Source organism: Mobula hypostoma, chromosome 1, assembly GCF_963921235.1.
Source record: "Mobula hypostoma chromosome 1, sMobHyp1.1, whole genome shotgun sequence".
In the NCBI taxonomy this organism is placed as follows: domain Eukaryota; kingdom Metazoa; phylum Chordata; class Chondrichthyes; order Myliobatiformes; family Myliobatidae; genus Mobula; species Mobula hypostoma.
In genome coordinates, this window is record NC_086097.1 from 54,558,194 (window position 1) to 54,577,419 (window position 19,226).

The following is a 19,226-nucleotide window of genomic DNA, read 5'->3' on the forward strand; positions in this document are numbered from 1 at the left end:
GGAGGAAGACTGTTCAAATGTTTGAGCTATTCAGGATGAAGAGGATATTAGTGAATCATTTAAAAAAACAAAGAAATGGTCAATGTATGAAGCAGATTTCATTTTTTGTACAGCAAGTGTGCTATATTGAAGAAATAATTAGAATATGTTTAATTTTTTTTGTTCAAAAAGAACGAGGAAATGCAATTAGAGTAGTCCTGAGCTCCTTTAAGGTTACAGTTTCTAAAAAAGATATTTCTCTTGCTTTTAACTTTATTTTTGGTCACTGTTGACTCTTGTGCTTCATATCCCCAGCCAATATTTGAAACAAGTTTTATATGATCTTAAAATTTATTTTAATTCCTTGTTATTTGTCTTTAATTTGTCCTGAGAGAGAATTTTCTCACCCAAATTCTTAGTATATTTCTATGCCAAAATTTAGTCTCACGACGTACAATATATCTATATGTTTACATGTCACTGTTTTTCTGCATTTCAGTCTGTTATCTACCCTGAGGTCTTTGACTGTTTCTTACTTGTATCTGGCTGCCACTCTTGCCTTTATTCTCTTCCCAGATGTCCCTATCTCTCTCTTTTCTGAATGTCTGAATACAATCCTCTGTTGCTCATTCTTGTTATGCAAGTCTTCCTCTTACAGTGCTCTCATTATGATTATCATTTGTATTAATCTCATTCTCACTCATTTTAATTATTCTCTGTCTCCTCTCTTCCTCTTGTATGGTCAGTCAATGATTGTTTAAAACCCTTGATGGGAATTTGTGCAAATATGTCTGCTGTAAAGTTCTGTGATCTGAGGTTTATAAGCAATGTGAATTCAGTCATGCTTTAGAACTAAGTTTTGCCTTAGTTTTCAAAGATGTTTATAGAACACTTGGAAGTCATTTCTTTTATCAGTGCCAGTGCCATTCCTTGTAATATTTGACTCTTCTATTTTACAGTTTGTACACAACTACTCGTATCCAGACCAGATGAAGAAAACATAAGTTCTTACCTGCAACTCATTGACAAATGTGTAGCTCATGAGGTGAGAATAATTGTTTTAAAAGAACAACTTAAACAATCTGTTCAATTTAATCTATTTGGAAAAACCTGTTTACAAATTTACTGTCAACTCATTCACTTCTCGTAATTGAAATAATTTTGGGGCTAGGTATTTTCTTGTACTTTACTGTCATATGCATCTAACATTAATACCAGGGAGGAAGAGTGAACTATATATTGAAGAAAACATCATTTTTTTAACATTTTTATTATTTTTTAATGTGTTGCTCCAAGATTACCCAGTTACTTTATTTAGTAGCTTTTAAGCATTTTAAGTTTATCCTTGTATCCAGGACCATCAACAATAGGAATCAACTGCTTGGCTCTTTTCTGAGGAGTTTCTATCATCATGCTTTCTAACTCTCTATTCTTGAAAGTTGAATGGGTGGCCTCAGTTATATTGACAATAAGGAATTAGTCAATTGACCATGAAAATCTGTCACAAACTTTATTGTCTTGGCTGAATAGTTAAATGATTTTTTTTTGGGGTGGGGGGGATAAAAACTTCTGGATAACAAAAAAAATTGACTTGATGAATTGAACCACTATACAGAGCCTGAGACTGAAATAGCTGTAAAAGGTAATTAATTTCAAATAAGGTTGCCAGTGAAATTTTTGTATGTCTTTATAGTATTTTTTAAACTTCCGATTTAGAGACAACTAAATTGCTAATTAGTTACACTTGAAGAACTTTGTATAATTATTTGTATTAAATAAATTTTAGAATGTCTTAAAGAATAGCTAGAGAATTCATTAAAGGAAAAAAAAACAATGTAAATGTAAGCTAGTTAAAAACCATTAAACTAATTATACTATGCATTAGATGAGGAGAATTGCAGATTTCAACATTAGTTACTCACGAATTGAGAGAATGGGGAATTAATAATAGGATGACAGAAAAAGCAAAGACATTAAATATATGCTATATGCATCTTCACAACAGAAGACAATAAAAGGTCACCAAAAATAGATAACCAGGAGCCAAAAGAGAGTTTAATATCACTGGGGGGGGGGGGAAGCTACAACAAAAATTAATAGGAATGAAAGCAGATTTTATGATTTGCAACCTTTGATTTTATAAGAGGTGGGTGCAAATACAGTTGGTCATCTAATAGTATTCCCTGCTCCATGGAATGCATTTTGGAAAACCACAAGTATAACACCACTATTCAGGAAAGGAGGAGGCGAGAAAATAAGGAACTGCAAGCTAGTTAGCCTAACATCAGATGTTGGTAACATTCTGGAACCATTATTGAGTAGATAACAAAGCATGTAGAAAAGCATTACATACATAGACTGAATGTGCTTAGCTTTTATGAAAAGGCAAACAAGCTTAACGTCTATTTGAATTTTCTGGTGATAAAAATTGGTAGGATAGGTAAAAGTGAGCCAATTAATGTTGTATATATGGATTTTCCAAATGACATTCAATAATAAGCTACATAAAAGGCAACCGCACTTTAGGGCTTAATTTTATAAAAGTAAACAGTTGACATTTTAGATTTCTGTCCTGAAGAAGGGTCTCAGCCTAAAACGTTGACTGTTTACTCTTTTCCATAGATGCTGCCTGACCTGGTGAATTACTCCAGCATTTTGTGCCTGTTGCTTTAGATTCTCAGCATCTGCAGATTTTCTTGTATTTGAGTTATAACTAGTGGCTTGGCTCAGAGATCATTGTTGAAGCATCAGCTACTTTCAATCCTATTAATGACTTAGCATGAGGGAATCAAGTACATGCTATCTGAGTTTGCTGATGATACAAACTTTAAAGTATGTTCTGTGCTTGCAAAGGGATATAGACAGGTTATGTCAGTGGAAAAAAAAGAGGATTGCAGATCAAATATTATGATGTGAAATATGAGATTATCCACTTTAGTAAGAAGAATGGAAAAACAGTCAAAAGTATCTGGATGTCCTAATGCAAGACTCACAAACTTAGCAAGTAAATAATTAAGACCAAAAGAATGCTGGCCTGCATTCCACAAAAGTTGGAGCATAAAAGTAAGGACATTTATTCCATTCTTCCACGGCTTTGGAGAGACAACAACTGCTAAGCAGCAAACACAAGGAAATCTGCAGATGCTGGAAGTTCAAGCAACACACATCAAAGTTGCTGGTGAACGCAGCAGGCCAGGCAGCATCTCTAGGAAGAGGTGCAGTCGACGTTTCGGGCGGAGACCCTTCATCAGGACTAACTGAAAGAAGACCTTTCAGTTAGTCCTGACAAAGGGTCTCCGCCCGAAACGCCGACTTTACCGCTTCCTAGAGATGCTGCCTGGCCTGCTGTGTTCACCAGCAACTTTGATGTGAACTGCTAAGCAGTTTTGGCTTCCTCATTTATGGATATGCATGCTATCAACATGATACAGCAAAAATTTACCTGCTTAATTACTGGGATGAGGGGTATCTGTAATATGTGAAGGTTGATCAGAACAAATTTTCAACAGGAGCCATGATCTCATTGAAATGGGTAAGAGACTAACGGGGTTTGGCTTGATAATTTGCTGTGATACTGCCTCTCAGAACAAGGGGGTCAATCAATAAGTAGTGAGTTAAGGAGGACTTTCCTCTTTGGTTTTTTTTTTACCATGGAGAGCTGTAAATGCCGTGTTGCTAAATGTGTTCCAGGCTGAAATATATTTTGGGCTGTAAAGGCATCAATGGTATGTAGTTTGGGAAGAAATATGGAACCAAGGCCACAGATCAAATAAGCCACAGTTCTATTTACTAGCAAAGCAGACTCAGGAAGCAGTATAACCTCTTCCTGCTGGACTTTGTTACCTTGTTATCAAAGTATTTAAGCATTGCTTATGCAACCTTTTCAATCATGATACTGCTCTGTTTGTACTGGAGTTGCTTCTGAAATAGTTTCCTCTTTGACGGAAGCAAACTGCTTAGTTTTAGTGTGAATACTTTGAAGTTTCAAAATTCTTGCATTTGCAAGTAAAAGCCTGATAATTTCTTCTGAATCCCACTGTAAAATATTTTTGATGGAGCTCCTAAGTTACCATTTAAATAGGAAATAAATAGCCTCATTTTGGAGCAGTTAAATCTGTGTTAATAGAGCAGTACTAACAAGTGTTGGCACGTGGCCAAGTGGTTAAGGCGTTCGTCTCGTGATTTGAAAGTCGCTAGTTCGAGCCTTGGCTGAGGCAACGTGTGTGTCCTTGAGCAAGGCACTTAACCACATATTGCTCTGCGACAACACCGGTGCCAAGCTGTATGGGTCCTAATGCCCTTCCCTTGGACAACATCAGTGTCGTGGCGAGGGGAGACTTACAACAAGGGCAACTGCTGGTCTTCCAAACAACCTTGCCCATGTTGCAAGTCTCCCCTCTCCATGCCACTGCCACCCTTGTTGTCCAAGGGAAGGGCATTCCATGGTCTCATGAGACTAACGGATGCCTATTATTATTAAACAAGTGATCATAACTCAGTTAGTGTGGGTGGAAGTCTAGTACTGGATGATGAACATGGTCAGGCACCTGGTCTCAGCGAGTGAGTATTTTTGACATAGTTATCACAACTCCCTAATCTTTAGCATCAGTATGTAAAAGGATAGGCACAGACGATATGAGCAAGTATTTAACTGAGAGGGCTAATGACGATGGTATTAGGCAGGAACTTGGGAGCATAAACTGGGAACAGATGTTCTCAGGGAAATGCACAGCTGAAATGTGAAGGTTGTTTAGGGACATCTTCATGGGGTTCTATTTAGATTTGTCCCATTGAGAACAGGGAGAGGATAGTAGAGTAAAGGGACCATGGTTGACAAGAGGTGGAACATTTAGTCAACAGGAGGAAAGTGTAATGAAAGTTTTGAAAACGAAGTCAGACAGTGCTGTTCAGAATTATAAGGTACCCAGGGAAGGGCTTAAAAAGGGACTTAAGAGAGCTAGAAGGGGACATGAGAAGGTTTTATCAAGTAGGACTAAGGAAAACCCCAAGGTTTTCTACACATATATGAAGAACAGGAGATGACGAGAGTAAGGTTAGGGCTTATGAGCAATAATGGGGATATGTGCCTGATGGTGAAGGAGGTAGGGGGAGGTCCTTAATGCATACCTTTCTTCAGTGTTTACCAATGAGAGGTACTTTGACAAATGTGAGTTAATACAGAATAGGGTACTGTCTTGGAGCATGTTGAGGTTAAGAAATTTTTGGAGGTCTTGAAAAAAATTAGAATAATTAAGTCCCTAGGGCTGAATGGAGTATACCTTAGGTTGCTACGTGAAGCGAGGGTCAAGATTGCTGGGATATTGGCAATAATACTTGAATCCTGTCTTCCCACTGGAATAGTGCAAGGATTGGAGGATTACAAATGTGTTCTGTTATTCAAGAAAGGCAATGGGGAAAATTCTGGGAATTATTGACCAACGAGTCTATTCAGTGGTGGGCAAGCTATTGGTGAGCATTCTTAAGGACAGGATTTACGAACATTTGGAGAAGTGTAATCTTATTAGGATAGTCAGTGTGACTTTATGATGGGCAGGTTGTGCCTTTCAAGCCTAACTGAGGAAGTGACAAAACAAATTGATAGAGATAGAGTGGTGGATGTGGTATGCATGTATTTTCGTAAGCATTTGACAAGTTCCCTTTGACAGCTGCATCCATAAAGACAGGAGGCATGGGATCAATGGGATGGAAACTTGGTTGTCTGGATTCCAAATTACTTTGTTCACAAAGCTGGAGGGTGGTGGTAGATGGTGGGTATTGTACCAGTAGGTCAGTGACTAGTGGTGTTCCACAGGGATCTGTTCTGGGACCCCTGTTCTTTGTGATTTTTTTAAATTGACTTGGATGAGGAAGTGGAAAAGTAGGTTAGTAAGTATTCTGATGACATGAAGGTTGGAGGTGTTGTGGATAGTATAGAAGATTGCCATAGGTTTCAATGGTTTATAGATAATATGCATAATTGAGCAGAGAAATGGCAGTTAGAGTTGAATCTAGAAAAGAAAACTTGACAGCAGAGTACAAAGTTGGTAGCAGGATTCTTAGCAGCATAGAGGAACAATGGCATCCTGGGGTCCAAGTCCATAGATCCCTCAAAGAGGTTGATAAATATTAAATTTAAGTTACCATTTAGATTTATTTAGTTGCTTGTTTAGTTGTATTAAAATATATTTTTCAAAAATATCTGTTAATTGATAATGGCCTTTATTCTGGAAAATCAATTGAAAGTCATTAAAATGTGCTAATACACAGTACACACCGAGTTATTCAGCATTGGTCTTCATAGTTAAATATTAAATTGTGCAAAGATGATGTACTTCAAGTAATGCGAGATGGATACAAGATACTTTGTAACTTATTTTTGAGAAAAGCATCTTGCCAATATTACTCCTTCAGCCAGTTCTGCCTCAACAGATTTACTAGTACTTCATACCTTTATGTTCTGTGGGTGTTCAGAGTATACACACTGGGCTGCTTTGATTGCTTGTCAAACGATGTGTTTCCAAATTCCATGTAAAAGAGACAAAATTCTTATTTAATATACCTTTTGATTATAACATTTATTTAACATTCATAAAACCCAATATCTAGAAATTTAATTGATTTTTATGTTGTTTCAGTAAATAATTTGCAGTCAAAGATACTATTGCATTGGTTCTTAAATTGAAGTAGGTATTTATTATATACCTGGCATCTTTATGTATCTATAAAAATATCTGACCAGATCAATGTGAAACCTAATGCATGATTCCTTAACTGATTTGAACAAGAGAAACCAGGAATTTTTCTATTGAGACCTGAAATAAATATTATTAAATAATGTTTAATTAGTACATGTTGACTAAATGAAAGCATTAATTTTAGATTGTACAAGTGTAATGTCATTTTGCAGTTTTAATTAGAATTGTTTGCTTTTCTCTTAGGCTTTTACAGAAACACAGAAGAAAAGATTATTGTCTTGGAAACAGCAGGTTCAGAAGCTCTTTAGATCTTTCCCCCGGAAATCTCTCTTGGATATGCCAGGCTATCGACAGCAAAGAAAGTATGCTTTAATATTTATCTTGTCAATTCTGAACTTTTCTGAATTATTTTAAATTTATTTTGATTTCTAAGAATGTATTTTATCTCATTAAATTGTGGAACAAGTGAAAAACTAAATGATAAGTTTCCATCTCCTTAGTTTTGCAAGAATTTATACGGATAATTTAAACTTGATTTTAAAAACGTCACTCAAGCAATATTCAGTTTCTTGCTGTTTCTAATTGCTTTTCCATATATAATGTTTGTGAACAGTCTTGGATAAATACTACTTAATCTACTATTGCCTATAACCTCATTACCTTGCATATCTCTTGCTCAACAAATACAAGCAAGCGATGAGACAAATCCCGATTGAGTAACACAGAAGAGCATACTGGAAAAAACACTGGGAGTGCTTGAAAATGAGGTGGCAACCGAACAGAGCAGCAGCACAGTACTACTTGTTTGCCAAGTACCATGTAGTAGTTAGAGCTCAGTGATCCCACAACCATTGGATTAGATTAAAGCTTCCCTCAACCACATCTCTTCTGTTTCATGCATGTCAGCTCTTACCCCATTCTTCCACCACCCTATCAGAGACAGGGTTCCTCTTGTCCTCACCTACTACCTCACCAATCTTCACATCCAGCACATAATTCTCCGAAACTTCTGCCACCTCCAACAGGATCCCACCACTGAGCACATCTCCCCCGGCTTTTTGCTTTCCGCAGGGATAGCTCCCTACGCAACTCCCTTGTCCATTCATCCCTCCCCACTGATCTCCCTCTGGGCACTTATCCTTGCAAGCAGAACGAGTGCTACACCTGCCCCTACACCACCTCCCTCACTACCATTCAGGGCCTAAACAGTCCTTCTAGGTGAGGCGACACTTCACCTGTGAGTCTGTTGGGGTCATTTACTGTATTCGGTGCTCCAGGTGTGGCCTCCTGTTTATTGTTGAGACCACTGGGAGATCCCGCTTGTTCTGGTAGATGCTCAGCGAAGTGGTCTCCCAAACTACGTCAGCTCTCGCCGATGTACAGGAGGATAATTATCTCCCAGTGGACATCCATTTTAATTCCACTTCCCATTTCCATTGTACCTCCACTGTCATGATGAAGCCACGTTAGGTTGGAGGAACAACACCTTGTATTCAGCCTGAGTAGCTTCCAATCTGATGGCGTGAACGCAGATTTCTTGAACTTCCAGTAATGCCCCCCACCCCCCTTCACCATTCCCGATCCCCTTTTCCCTCTCTCACCTTATCTCCTTGCCTGCCCAACACTTCCCTCTGGTGCTCCTCCCTTTTTTTTCTTTCTTCCATAGTCTTCTACCTCTTTCACTAATCAACTTCCCAGCTCTTTACTTCATCCCTTCCCCTCCAGGTTTCACCCATCACCTGATATTTCTCACTCCCCTCTTCTCCCCCCCCCCCCAAATTTTAAATCTACTCCTCAGCTTCTTTTTCTCCAGTCCTGTGGAAACGTCTACTGTGCTTTTTCCATAGATGCTGCCTAGCCTGCTGAGTTCCTCCAGCAATTTTTGTGTGTTGCAAGGTCCTCCATCTGTCTGTCCATACCGTAGCACACAGACATAGAAGGATTCTACATTGCTGTTTCTGTAGCAGTTTTTTTGACCAGTCAGGGTTGTTAGCCCTAAGCTTAACCCCCAAACCTGGAGGACCAGTGGATCACTCTTAGTCTGGCCTCGACCTTTTGACCTGTTGGCATGAATGACCTGACCAAAAGCCAAAGCACAAGGCCCTAGCTCAAGCCAACATAGCTTTCTGGGTTATTGAGGTATGCGAGCTTCTAAATCATGACAGGGTTGTGGTCCTCTTGGAGGCTTTCTTAGATAAGGGGCCCCAGACCTTCTCACAACATTCCAAATGCTATAGCATTACACCTTTGATTTTATATTTGAGTCCTCTCGAAATGAATGCTAACATTGCATTTGCCTTCCTTCCCACCAATTCAACCTGCGACATAACCTTTAGGGAATCAAGTAATGGAACTGAATTCTGATTTCTCTGATTTCTGAATTTGCTCCCCTTTTAGAAAATACCCAAAATATATTACCATACACTTCCCTACACTATATTCCACCTGCCACTTGTTTGCCCATTCACCTAATCTGTCTAAGTTCTTCTGCATGCTCCCCTCTTCCTCAACATTACCTGACCCTCTACCTATCTCCGTATCAACTGCAAACCTGGCTACAAAGAGAAAAAATTCCTTCATCTAAATCGCTGACATATGACATGAAAAGAAGCAATTCCAGTACTGATCCCTGCGTAACACCACAAATCATTGGTAGCCAACCAGAAAATGGCCCCTTTATTCTCACTCTTTGCATAGAAATATAGAAAACCTACAGCACAATACAGGCCCTTCGGCCCACAAAGTTGTGTCGAACATGTCCCTACCTTTGAAATTGCTAGGCTTACCTATAGCCCTCTATTTTTCTAAGCTCCATGTACCTATTGAAAAGTCTCTTAAAAGACCCTTTCGTATCCGCCTCCACCACCGTTGCTGGCAGCCCGTTCCACGCACTCACCACTCTCTGAGTAAAAAAACTTACCCCTGACATCTCCTCTGTAACTACTCCCTAGCACTTTAACCTGTGTCCTCTTGTGACAACCATTTCAGCCCTGGGAAAAAGCCTCTGACTATCCACACAATCAATGCCTCTCATCATCTTACACACCTCTATCAGGTCACCTCTCATCCTCCGTCGCTCCGAGGAGAAAAGGCCAGATAGCTAATCTTCTGTACACACTAGTATCTTTCCTGTAATACCATGGTCTCTTGTCTTATCAAGCAATCTCATATGTGGATATGTGGCATCTTGTCAAAGGCTTTCAGAAAATTCAAGTAAACAACATCCACAGACTCTCTTTTGTCTATCCTGCCTGTTTTTTCCTCAAAGAATTCCAACAGATTTGTCAGGCAAGATTTCACCTTAAAGAAACTATGCTGACTTTGGCCTATTTTATCATGTGCCTCCAAGTACCCCAAAATCTTATTCTTAGTAATGGACTCCCACATCTTACCAGCCACTGAAGTCAGGCTAACTGGCCTACAAGTTCCTGTCTTTTGCCTCCCCCTCTTAAAGAGTAGAGTGACATTTTCAATTTTCCAGTCTTCTAGAATCATTCTAGAATCTTGATTCTTGAAAGATCAGATTAGTGCATCCACAGTCTCTTCAAACACCTCTTTTAACCTGGGGTGTAGTCCATCTGGTCCAGGTGACTTACCTACCTTCAGACCTTTCAGCTTCCCAAATACCTTCTTAGTAATTGTGATTACACTCTCTTCCATTACCTGACACGCTCGTATTTCTGGCATATTGTTAGTATTTTCCACAGTGAAAACTGGTGCAAAATACTTACTGATTTTATCCGACATTTCTTTGTCACCCATTACTACCTCTTCAGTCCTGTAATGGAACTAGTGTAGCTATATATTTGATGGTTAGTATAGACATGGTGGGCTGAAAGGTCAGAAGTGGAGATGTGTTTCCCAGAATTGTGAGACAATGACCACCAACAACAAAAGTATGTCTAATACCTATCCTTGACATTCAATGGCAACGCCATGGCTGTGTCTCCCATTATCAACACCCAAGAGGAAATGCACAGTTAAACAAGTCACACTGACTGCGCTGGGTATCTTGCCATCCTGAAGCACTCATGTTGTTACGACAGAATCAGGTACATGTTGAATATTCTCCACTTGTCTGGATAAATGTAGTTCCAAAAGAGTTCAAGAAAGTCAGCAACATCTGAGATAAAACATCCCATCTATAGGCACACATCCAGAACCCTAAATGTTCTTCTCTTCACCAATGATGTTCTCTGACTGCAGTATGTATTTACAAAAAGCATGGTAATTACTGATCTTTGCTTCTCTGACAATAAACTCAGTTTCATTTTACCAAGGACAAAAACAATGATCACTTGAAAAAAAATCAAAACTCATATGCTTTCCTCTAAGTTGCACACCATCTTGATTTGGAATTATTTTATATTCCTTCATCACCACATCTAAGTTGAATAATACCCAACCCATTAAAATTATGAGAGTATCTTCTCAGAAGGTCTACTCTGTTTCAAGGGTTATGAATTACCAACAACTCTGAGGGCAACTGGGGACAGTCAAATGGATATCTTGTCAGATAGGTCATCCCAAAGTTATGACAGACATCCATTCTTGTGGAATTGTTCATAACACAAACTGTTTGCAAGTCATTAATGCAGCTGTTAGCTGCACTCCCAAATGGAGAAGATGCCTGCAGCCACACAGGGCGTTCCACATTCATAGAAACATAGAAAACCTAGAGCTTATCCCCCAGTCTTCCAGATGTTTACTTGCATGTATGGGTTACTTATAAGTTGGGCAGTTGTAAACTGGGATGTACCTGCATATAAAAAATAATTGGTGAATCAGACAAGAATTTAAAATCAATTATCATTGTTATGGCATTGCTATCTCTTAATTAGGGTACATTTCACTTTTTCCATTGTAGCATAATCAAGGATTACGAAAACCTTGTTTGATAAACTTAAGATCATTAATACTTACATTGAAGTATGTGCAAAATATAAATTCAATTAGTCTTTAAAGGCTGACTTTTTGGGAAATGTGCACATCTAGGAGTAGAACAAATTTTAAATACCACTGTATTGATTGATTTTCATAACTACAGCATTTCTGTGGGGCTATGTTGAGGGTAGGTCAAATGTAGTCAAATATCTACAGTAAATTGTTCTTTCTGAAAATGTAACATGACTTAAAATTCAATCTTTCTCAAATGTTCTGGACGTGTACTCTATATTTTCTCATGTTTTTGCCCTATAAACAAAAGGTAAATACTGTTCGTATTTATTATTAGAGAGCAATATGTAAAAATTGATCGTAGGTGTGTGTCCATTTCCAAGAATCCCTCTCCCCTTTTTATAATAGTCCATCAATTTCTGGAAGGAAATCTGTGCACCAAATTCATTGAATAATGTATTTGGTGCACAGATAAGGTTAGGACATGTTCAGCACAGCTTTGGGGGCTGAAGGGCCTGTATTGTGCTATAGGTTTTCTATGTTTCTATGAATGTGGAGCGCCCTGTTGTAAATCTATATCCTAACTTTGCAGCCACAGAGCCCAAAATGTTAAGCCCAAATTGGTGACTAGCAATGCAACCCCTTCCTTGAATACCTTCCCCTCTATCATGTCTAAATTATCAGAGCCCTGGAACATTGAGCTGCCAGTCCTGCCTCTCCCACAGCCAAGTCTGACTAAGGCTACAACATCGTAATTCCACGTGCTTGCCCATGCTCTTAAGTTCATCTGTCTTACCTATAATGCTCCCTGAATTGAAATATATGCAACTCAGAACATTTGTCCCACCACGCTCAGCCGAGGTTTAGACTATCCTTTTCTTTATATACAGTCTTGCCAAACTTCCATTCATAGTAGGATTGTTTCCCAGCTCAAAGTTCAAATGTATTTATGTACGTACATCATATACAACCTTGAGATTAATCTTCATGCAGGCACTCATAAAATAATTTAACACAGTGGTCCCCAACCTCCGGGACGCACCCAGCACATCTTTAAGAAAAAAAGCTGAAATAAACAAGCTAATTAATTAGGTGCCGCCCGGCACATAAATGCCAGCCCAGATCAGAGGCGATTGCCGATTGCGTTGCCTCTGATCTGGGCCGACATTTATGTGCCGGGTAGCACCTAATTAATTAGCTTGTTTATTTCAGCTTTTTTCTTAAAGATGTGCTGGGTGCATCCCAGCTACCGCTGCGCCCCTGCATGCTTTGTGGCCCGGAGGATGGGGACCACTGATTTAACACAAAAGAATTCACTGAAAACATACAAGAAGACTGGCACGTATCCAGTTTGCAAAAGAGGACAAATCACACAAATAGATTAAAAAAAAACAAAAACACATGGAACATGAACTCTGCAGAATCCCCAAAAGTGTGTCCACAGCTGAGGTGAGTGAAGCCCGTCCAGGAGCCCAGTGGCTACAGTTAAACAACTGCTCCTGAACTTGGTGATGTGGGACCCAAGATTCCTGTACCTCCTGCCTAACAGTAGTAGCAAGAAGACAGGGATTCTGGTCAAACACAGGCAGTTGTCTCTGAACTCCTGTTCGTTTTCTGCTCTCGTCCTTGATGATTTTAATCTTGCTCAATGCTTAATCAGTGTGGAGTGATGAAGCTGATCACAGGTTCGTATTCGGCTATCAGTCCTCGATGCAGCACCCACCCTGAAGGTGGCTGCACCTGCGTCCTTGAGAGTCTCGTTCACTGAATCCCCCAGGAGGTTGCAAAAGTGCCAGATGGTTTAGTCAGTTCAAAAGTACATCCTTAAAAGAAAAATTACTTACAGGCTGCAGACTGCAATGATCGCAGTTCGAATACATATATCCAATAAAGTATGCAGTAGTTTTGTGAGCTGTCTGAAAAATGTTGCCGTTGGTCACTGGCGCCATTACCTTTCCTTTCCTACATAGATGCTGTAGCTGGTAAATGTTGTCAATGAAATAGTTGAATGAAACACAATATTTCGTGAAAATGGCTATAGTCATTGATTATTCACCAATTGTTAGTTGTACAGTTTTAAACATCAAATAAAGATAAATGGCACACAACAATGTACATATCATGCATAAATGTATCCCTATCAGCTGTTTGTGGAATAGTTGATTGGGCTTTAATATAATTTTGTTTCATCAAAATCATTTCTTCCTTCCACAGCTGGGGCTTCAGTCAGTCTAACTCCCTACCAGCAGCTGGATCTGTGGGTGGAGGAATGGGTAGACGAACTCAACGTCAATTCCAGATGCCCCCTCGAAATCTACCCACTGCTCGTCTGGGTCTTGTGGGTCCAAGTGGACTCTTGGGTACTCCACAGCGCAGTGCAACAAGCAATCCAGCCATATTAAAACAAGGAAGGCAGGTTTGTTGAAGTCTTTGTTTTCACCAAGAAGGTACTATACATGCAATAGTGTTAAATTAATCAGGTTAAGTAGATTTGCAAATCATAGTCATAAAATAATACAGCACAGAAACAGGCCATTTGGCCCATCTAGTCCCTGCCAAACTATTGATTTGCTTACTTCCTTTCACCAGCACCTGGACCATAGCCCTCCCTACTCCTCCCATTCATGTACCTATCCAAATTTCTCTTAAATGTTGAAATCAAACTCGCATCCACTATTTCTCACTGGCAGCTCCAACCTGAGTGAAGAAGTTCCCCCTCATGTTGCCCTTAAACATTTCACCTTTCACCTTTAACCCATGACCTGTAGTTCTAGTCTCACCCAACCTCAATGGAAAAAGCCTGCTTGCATTTACCATATATATGCCCCCCAAAATTCTGTATATCTCTGTCAAATCTCCCCCATTCTCCTATGCTTCAGGGAATAAAGCCCTAGCCTCTTCAACCTTTGCCTGTCACTCAGGTCCCTAGGTCTTGGCAGCATTCTTGCAAATCTTCTCTGCACTCTTCCAATCTTACTCATATCTTTCCTGAAGGCAGGTAACCAGAACTAGACACAATACTCCAAACTGGGGCTCATCAATGTCTTGTACATCTTCAACAAAACATCTCAGCTCATGTACTCAGTAATTTTATTTATGAAGGCCAATGTGCCAAAAGCGCTCTTCTGGATTAAATCATTTTCTCATTTTTCTGTTATCAGTAATTTAGTTGATTTTTGTTTTAAAGACCCACTGAGGCTTTTCCCCACCTTGGTGCCGAGAAATGCTTAATGAAAATATAGAGAGAACTGAATCTGCTTCTGATAATGGGAAAACCATGAATGTTGTATACAATCAGTGTACAAAGGATTCATTCAGAAAGTCTGGATGTAATGAATGGAACTTATAAGAATAGTAATTTCTGTGGCAGTTTGTACTGCCAGCATAGTAAGAACTTAGTGATATGTAATTAATGAGGTTCTCCTATATTAGAAATGGCATGTTTAAAATTATTTTGGTACATGTATGGTTATGCTTTCACAGAACCTTTGGTTTGCTAACCCTGGAGGAAGTAATAGTATGCCAAGCCGAACCCATAGTTCTGTCCAACGTACACGCTCACTGCCTGTTCACACATCACCACAAACCATGTTGATGTTTCAGCAGCAAGGTGAGTCGAAGAGAAACATAAGTCAATGTCTTTATTTAGGTGGGTAAAATTTAGCATCAGCTCTTAAATACTCTTGGAAAATATTATTCCTCAATTGTGACTCTGCATTCCTTTGAAATTGTGAAGATAATTCTACCCTGCAAGGCCAGCATCTGCAGTGACTGGTTGGCTGAAGGCCAGAATATGCAGACGAGAATCAACTATGGCTGTACAAAGAAAAATGTATGATGTTATTCAGATTACTAAATTGATTAAGCAGCAGGCATCGCTTGTGGAATCTGTATCTATAAATAACAGGGTGACTGTATCAGATCTTTAGTTAGCATTGTAGCATTGGCTCTATGTACAACTGAAATGTTATTGTGTCCATCTAAAACAAAATACTCCTTTTAAAATATTGTAGTATACCACATGCATCATGGAAGGTATTATTGTCCTTAACTGAATAGTATGCTATGTAATAGATGATATTTTCCCTGAGCGGTAAATGCTTATAGATTGTCACCTTCTAAAATTTGTGTGTAGAATAAGTAGAAGATTATAGAAAGAACTGCTTAAATACATTTCCTTCAAAATAAACAATAATTGCAAATAAGATTTTAATAGATTTTACAGTAGTGTGCAGCTTCATAAGAGGTATGATTTTTACTAAGGCAAAACATTTCCAATTTATGTTGCCATTAGAATTTCATTATTTTCACTCAAAAAAGGAAGTTTTATCTGACAGCTAGCTGAGATGTGTGGACCTGAGGGGTTTTGATACATAGTTTCAGTTGTTGGAAAGTTAGTAATTAGAGGGTATGAGCTAAAAAAAATACAGTGCCTATAAAAAGTATTCACCCCCCCCTTAGAAGTTTTCACGTTTTCTTGTTTTACAACATCGAATCACAGTGGATTTTTTTGACGCTGATCAACAGAAGAAGACTTTCATGTCAAAGTGAAAACAGATCTCTGTAAAGTAATCAAATTAATCACAAATATAAAACACAAAATAATTGATTGCATAAGTATTCACCCCCCCGCTTAATATGACACACCAAATCATCACTGGTGTAGCCAGTTGGTTTTAGAAGACACATAATTAGTTAAATAGAGATGGAGACCTTTTTACAGTCAAGGTGTTAACATAGAATAGTACAGCACAGTACAGGCCCTTCGGCCCACAATGTTGTATCGACCCTCAAACCCTGCCTCCCATATAAGCCCCCACCTTAAATTCCTCCATATACCTGTCTAGTAGTCTCTTAAACTTCACTAGTGTATCTGGCTCCACCACTGACTCAGTGCATTACACGCACCAACCACTCTCTGAGTAAAAAGCCTTCCTGTAATATCCCCCTTGAACTTCCCACCCCTTACCTTAAAGCCATGTCCTCTTGTATTGAGCAGTGGTGCCCTGGGGAAGAGACAATGGCTATCCACTCTATCTATTCCTCTTATTATCTTGTACACCTCTATCATGTCTCCTCTCATCCTGCTTCTCTCCAAAGAGTAAAGCCCTAGCTCCCTTAATCTCTGATCATAATGCATACGCAGCATTCTGGTAAATTTCTTCTGTACCCTTTCCAATGCTTCCACATCTTTCCTATAGTGAGGCGACTAGAACCGGACACACTACTCCAAGTGTGGCCTAACCAGAGTTTTATAGAGCTGCATCATTACATAGTGACTCTTAAACTCTATCCCTCGACTTATGAAAGCTAACACCCCATAAGCTTTCTTAACTACCCTATCCACCTGTGAGGCAACTTTCAGGGATCTGTGGACATGTACCCCGAGATCCCTCTGCTCCTCCACACTACTAAGTATCCTGCCATTTACTTTGTACTCTGCCTCGGAGTTTGTCCTTCCAAAGTGTACCACCTCACACTTCTCCGGGTTGAACTCCATCTGCCACTTCTCAGCTCACTTCTGCATCCTATCAATGTCTCTCTGCAATCTTTGACAATCCTCTACACTACCTACAACACCACCAATCTTTGTGTCATCTGCAAACTTGCCAACCCACCCTTCTACCCCCACATTCAGGTTGTTAATAAAATGTTTCAATTGATTGTAGTATAAATACACCTGTATCCTGGCAAAAACTACACCATGAAGACAAATGAACACTCCAAGCAACTCTACAAAAAGGTTATTGAAAAACAGGAGATCGATACAAGAAAATTTCCAAGTCGCTGACTATCCCTTGAAGTACAGTTAAGTCAATCATCAAGAAATGGGAAGAATATGGCACAGCTGTAATTCTGCCTAGAGCAGGCTGTCCTCAAAAACTGAGTGACCGTGCAAAAATGACAACTCTGGAGGAGTTACAAGCTTCAGTGGCTGAGATGGGAGAGACTGCGTATACAGCAACTGTTGGCTGGGTACTTCACCAGTTGCAGGTTTATAGGAGAGTGGCAAAGAGAAAGCCACCGTTGGAGAAAAAACTTATATGAAATCTCAGCTAGAATTTGCCAGAAGGTATGTGGGAGACTCTGAAGTCAGATGGAAGAAGGTTCTAGGTCTGATGAAACTGAAATTGAGCTTTTTGGCCATCAGACTAAATGCTATTTGGCATAAACCAAACACCACACATCATGAAAAGCACACTGTCCCTACCATGGGGATGCTTCACTGCAGCAAGACAATGACCCCAAGCATAAAGACAAAGCTACGCAGGAATGGTTTAAAAAGAACAAAGTTAATGTCCTGGAGTGGTCAAGTCAGAATTCAGACCTCAATCCAATTGAGAATTTGTGGCTGGACTTGAAAAGGGCTGTTCACTCATGATCCCCATGTAATCTGACAGAGCTTGAGCAGTTTTATGAAGAAAAATGTGGATAAATTGCAGTGTTCAGATGTGCAAAGCTGATAGAGACCTATCCACACAGGCTCGAGGCTGTAATTGCCGCCAAATGTGTATCGACTAGATACTGACTTGAAGGGGGTGAACACTTGTGCAATTAATTATTTTGTGTTTTATATTTGTAATTAATTTAGATCACTTTGTGGAGATCTGTTTTCACTTTGACATGAAAGAGTCTATTTATGTTCGTCAGTGGCAAAAAAAGTCAAATTAAATCCACTGTGATTCAGTGTTGTAAAACAATAAAACATAAAAACTTCCAGGAGGGGGGATGAATAATTTTTATCGGCACAGTATATTTCAGGTTTCATGACAGAACACTTTTACATAATATTGCACTGACTTCTGTAATAACACAAAATCCCACTTCATGATGTCCTTTTTAGTTCCTATCCAAACTCCTCAAGTCATCTTACTTTCAAAAGGTTCATGTATTATCAAAGTACACAACTCCAAAATTCTTCACGTAGCCGTGAAACCTAGAAAGAAAAGAAAGGCAGCATGATCATCAACCCCCGAATCCCCCTCCCTGCAAAAAAAAACAAAAACGAATCAGGCCCATCAACCTATAAATCCCTTCTCCCACACAAAACCCAAGCAAAATGGATTAGACACATCAATCCCCAAAACCCTACTCCAGCACAAAAAAAAGAACAAAATGGATCAGGCACATCAACCTCCAAATCCCCCTCCCCACACACGAGAAAACGAGGAGATCAGGCAAAAAAAAAACAAAGCATATAAAAACTATAAGACTGAAAAAAGGTCTAAGTCCAAAGTCCAATCCAAAATGCAGAACGAACCTGGACCGCACTTTCCGCAGCGACAGACTCTCCTCTCTCTGGTACAGAGCAACCGATCAAAAGGCAAGCAGCCAACACTCACCATCTACCCTTGCTCTGATGCTTCAATTTTCTCATCACTTTAGCAGTGAGCAATTAGAGCTTTAATCGGTGAAATGGAGGTTGTGGTCTGTCTTGCAGCCTGCCTGCTACGAGGTTTGCATACGCTCCCTCTGCTTCCCGGAATCCTCTTGGAGACTGCAGAACACTGGAACCCCCAAAAGATCTCCAAACTTCTGTATTTGCCTTGATGTTTCAATTGATCTTGTCGCTTTAATTGGCTAAATGGGGTCAAACATCGGCTCACATGCATCCTGCAGTGATGAGGTTTGTTCACGCTGTCTACTGCGCCAATG

At 39.5% G+C, this 19,226-nt stretch overlaps 1 protein-coding gene across 4 annotated transcripts in view; it reads left to right on the forward strand.

Moving 5' to 3' along the window:
- samd4a (sterile alpha motif domain containing 4A) overlaps nt 1–19,226 on the forward strand; it is a 174,381-nt gene that overhangs the window by 143,403 nt on the left and 11,752 nt on the right. For all 4 annotated transcript variants that reach the window (XM_063049146.1, XM_063049125.1, XM_063049148.1 and 1 more), the window contains 4 exons: nt 939–1,024; nt 6,918–7,036; nt 13,785–13,986; nt 15,054–15,180. In XM_063049146.1, coding sequence (XP_062905216.1) covers nt 939–1,024; nt 6,918–7,036; nt 13,785–13,986; nt 15,054–15,180 — 534 coding nt within the window. The remainder of the gene's footprint in view (nt 1–938; nt 1,025–6,917; nt 7,037–13,784; nt 13,987–15,053; nt 15,181–19,226) is intronic.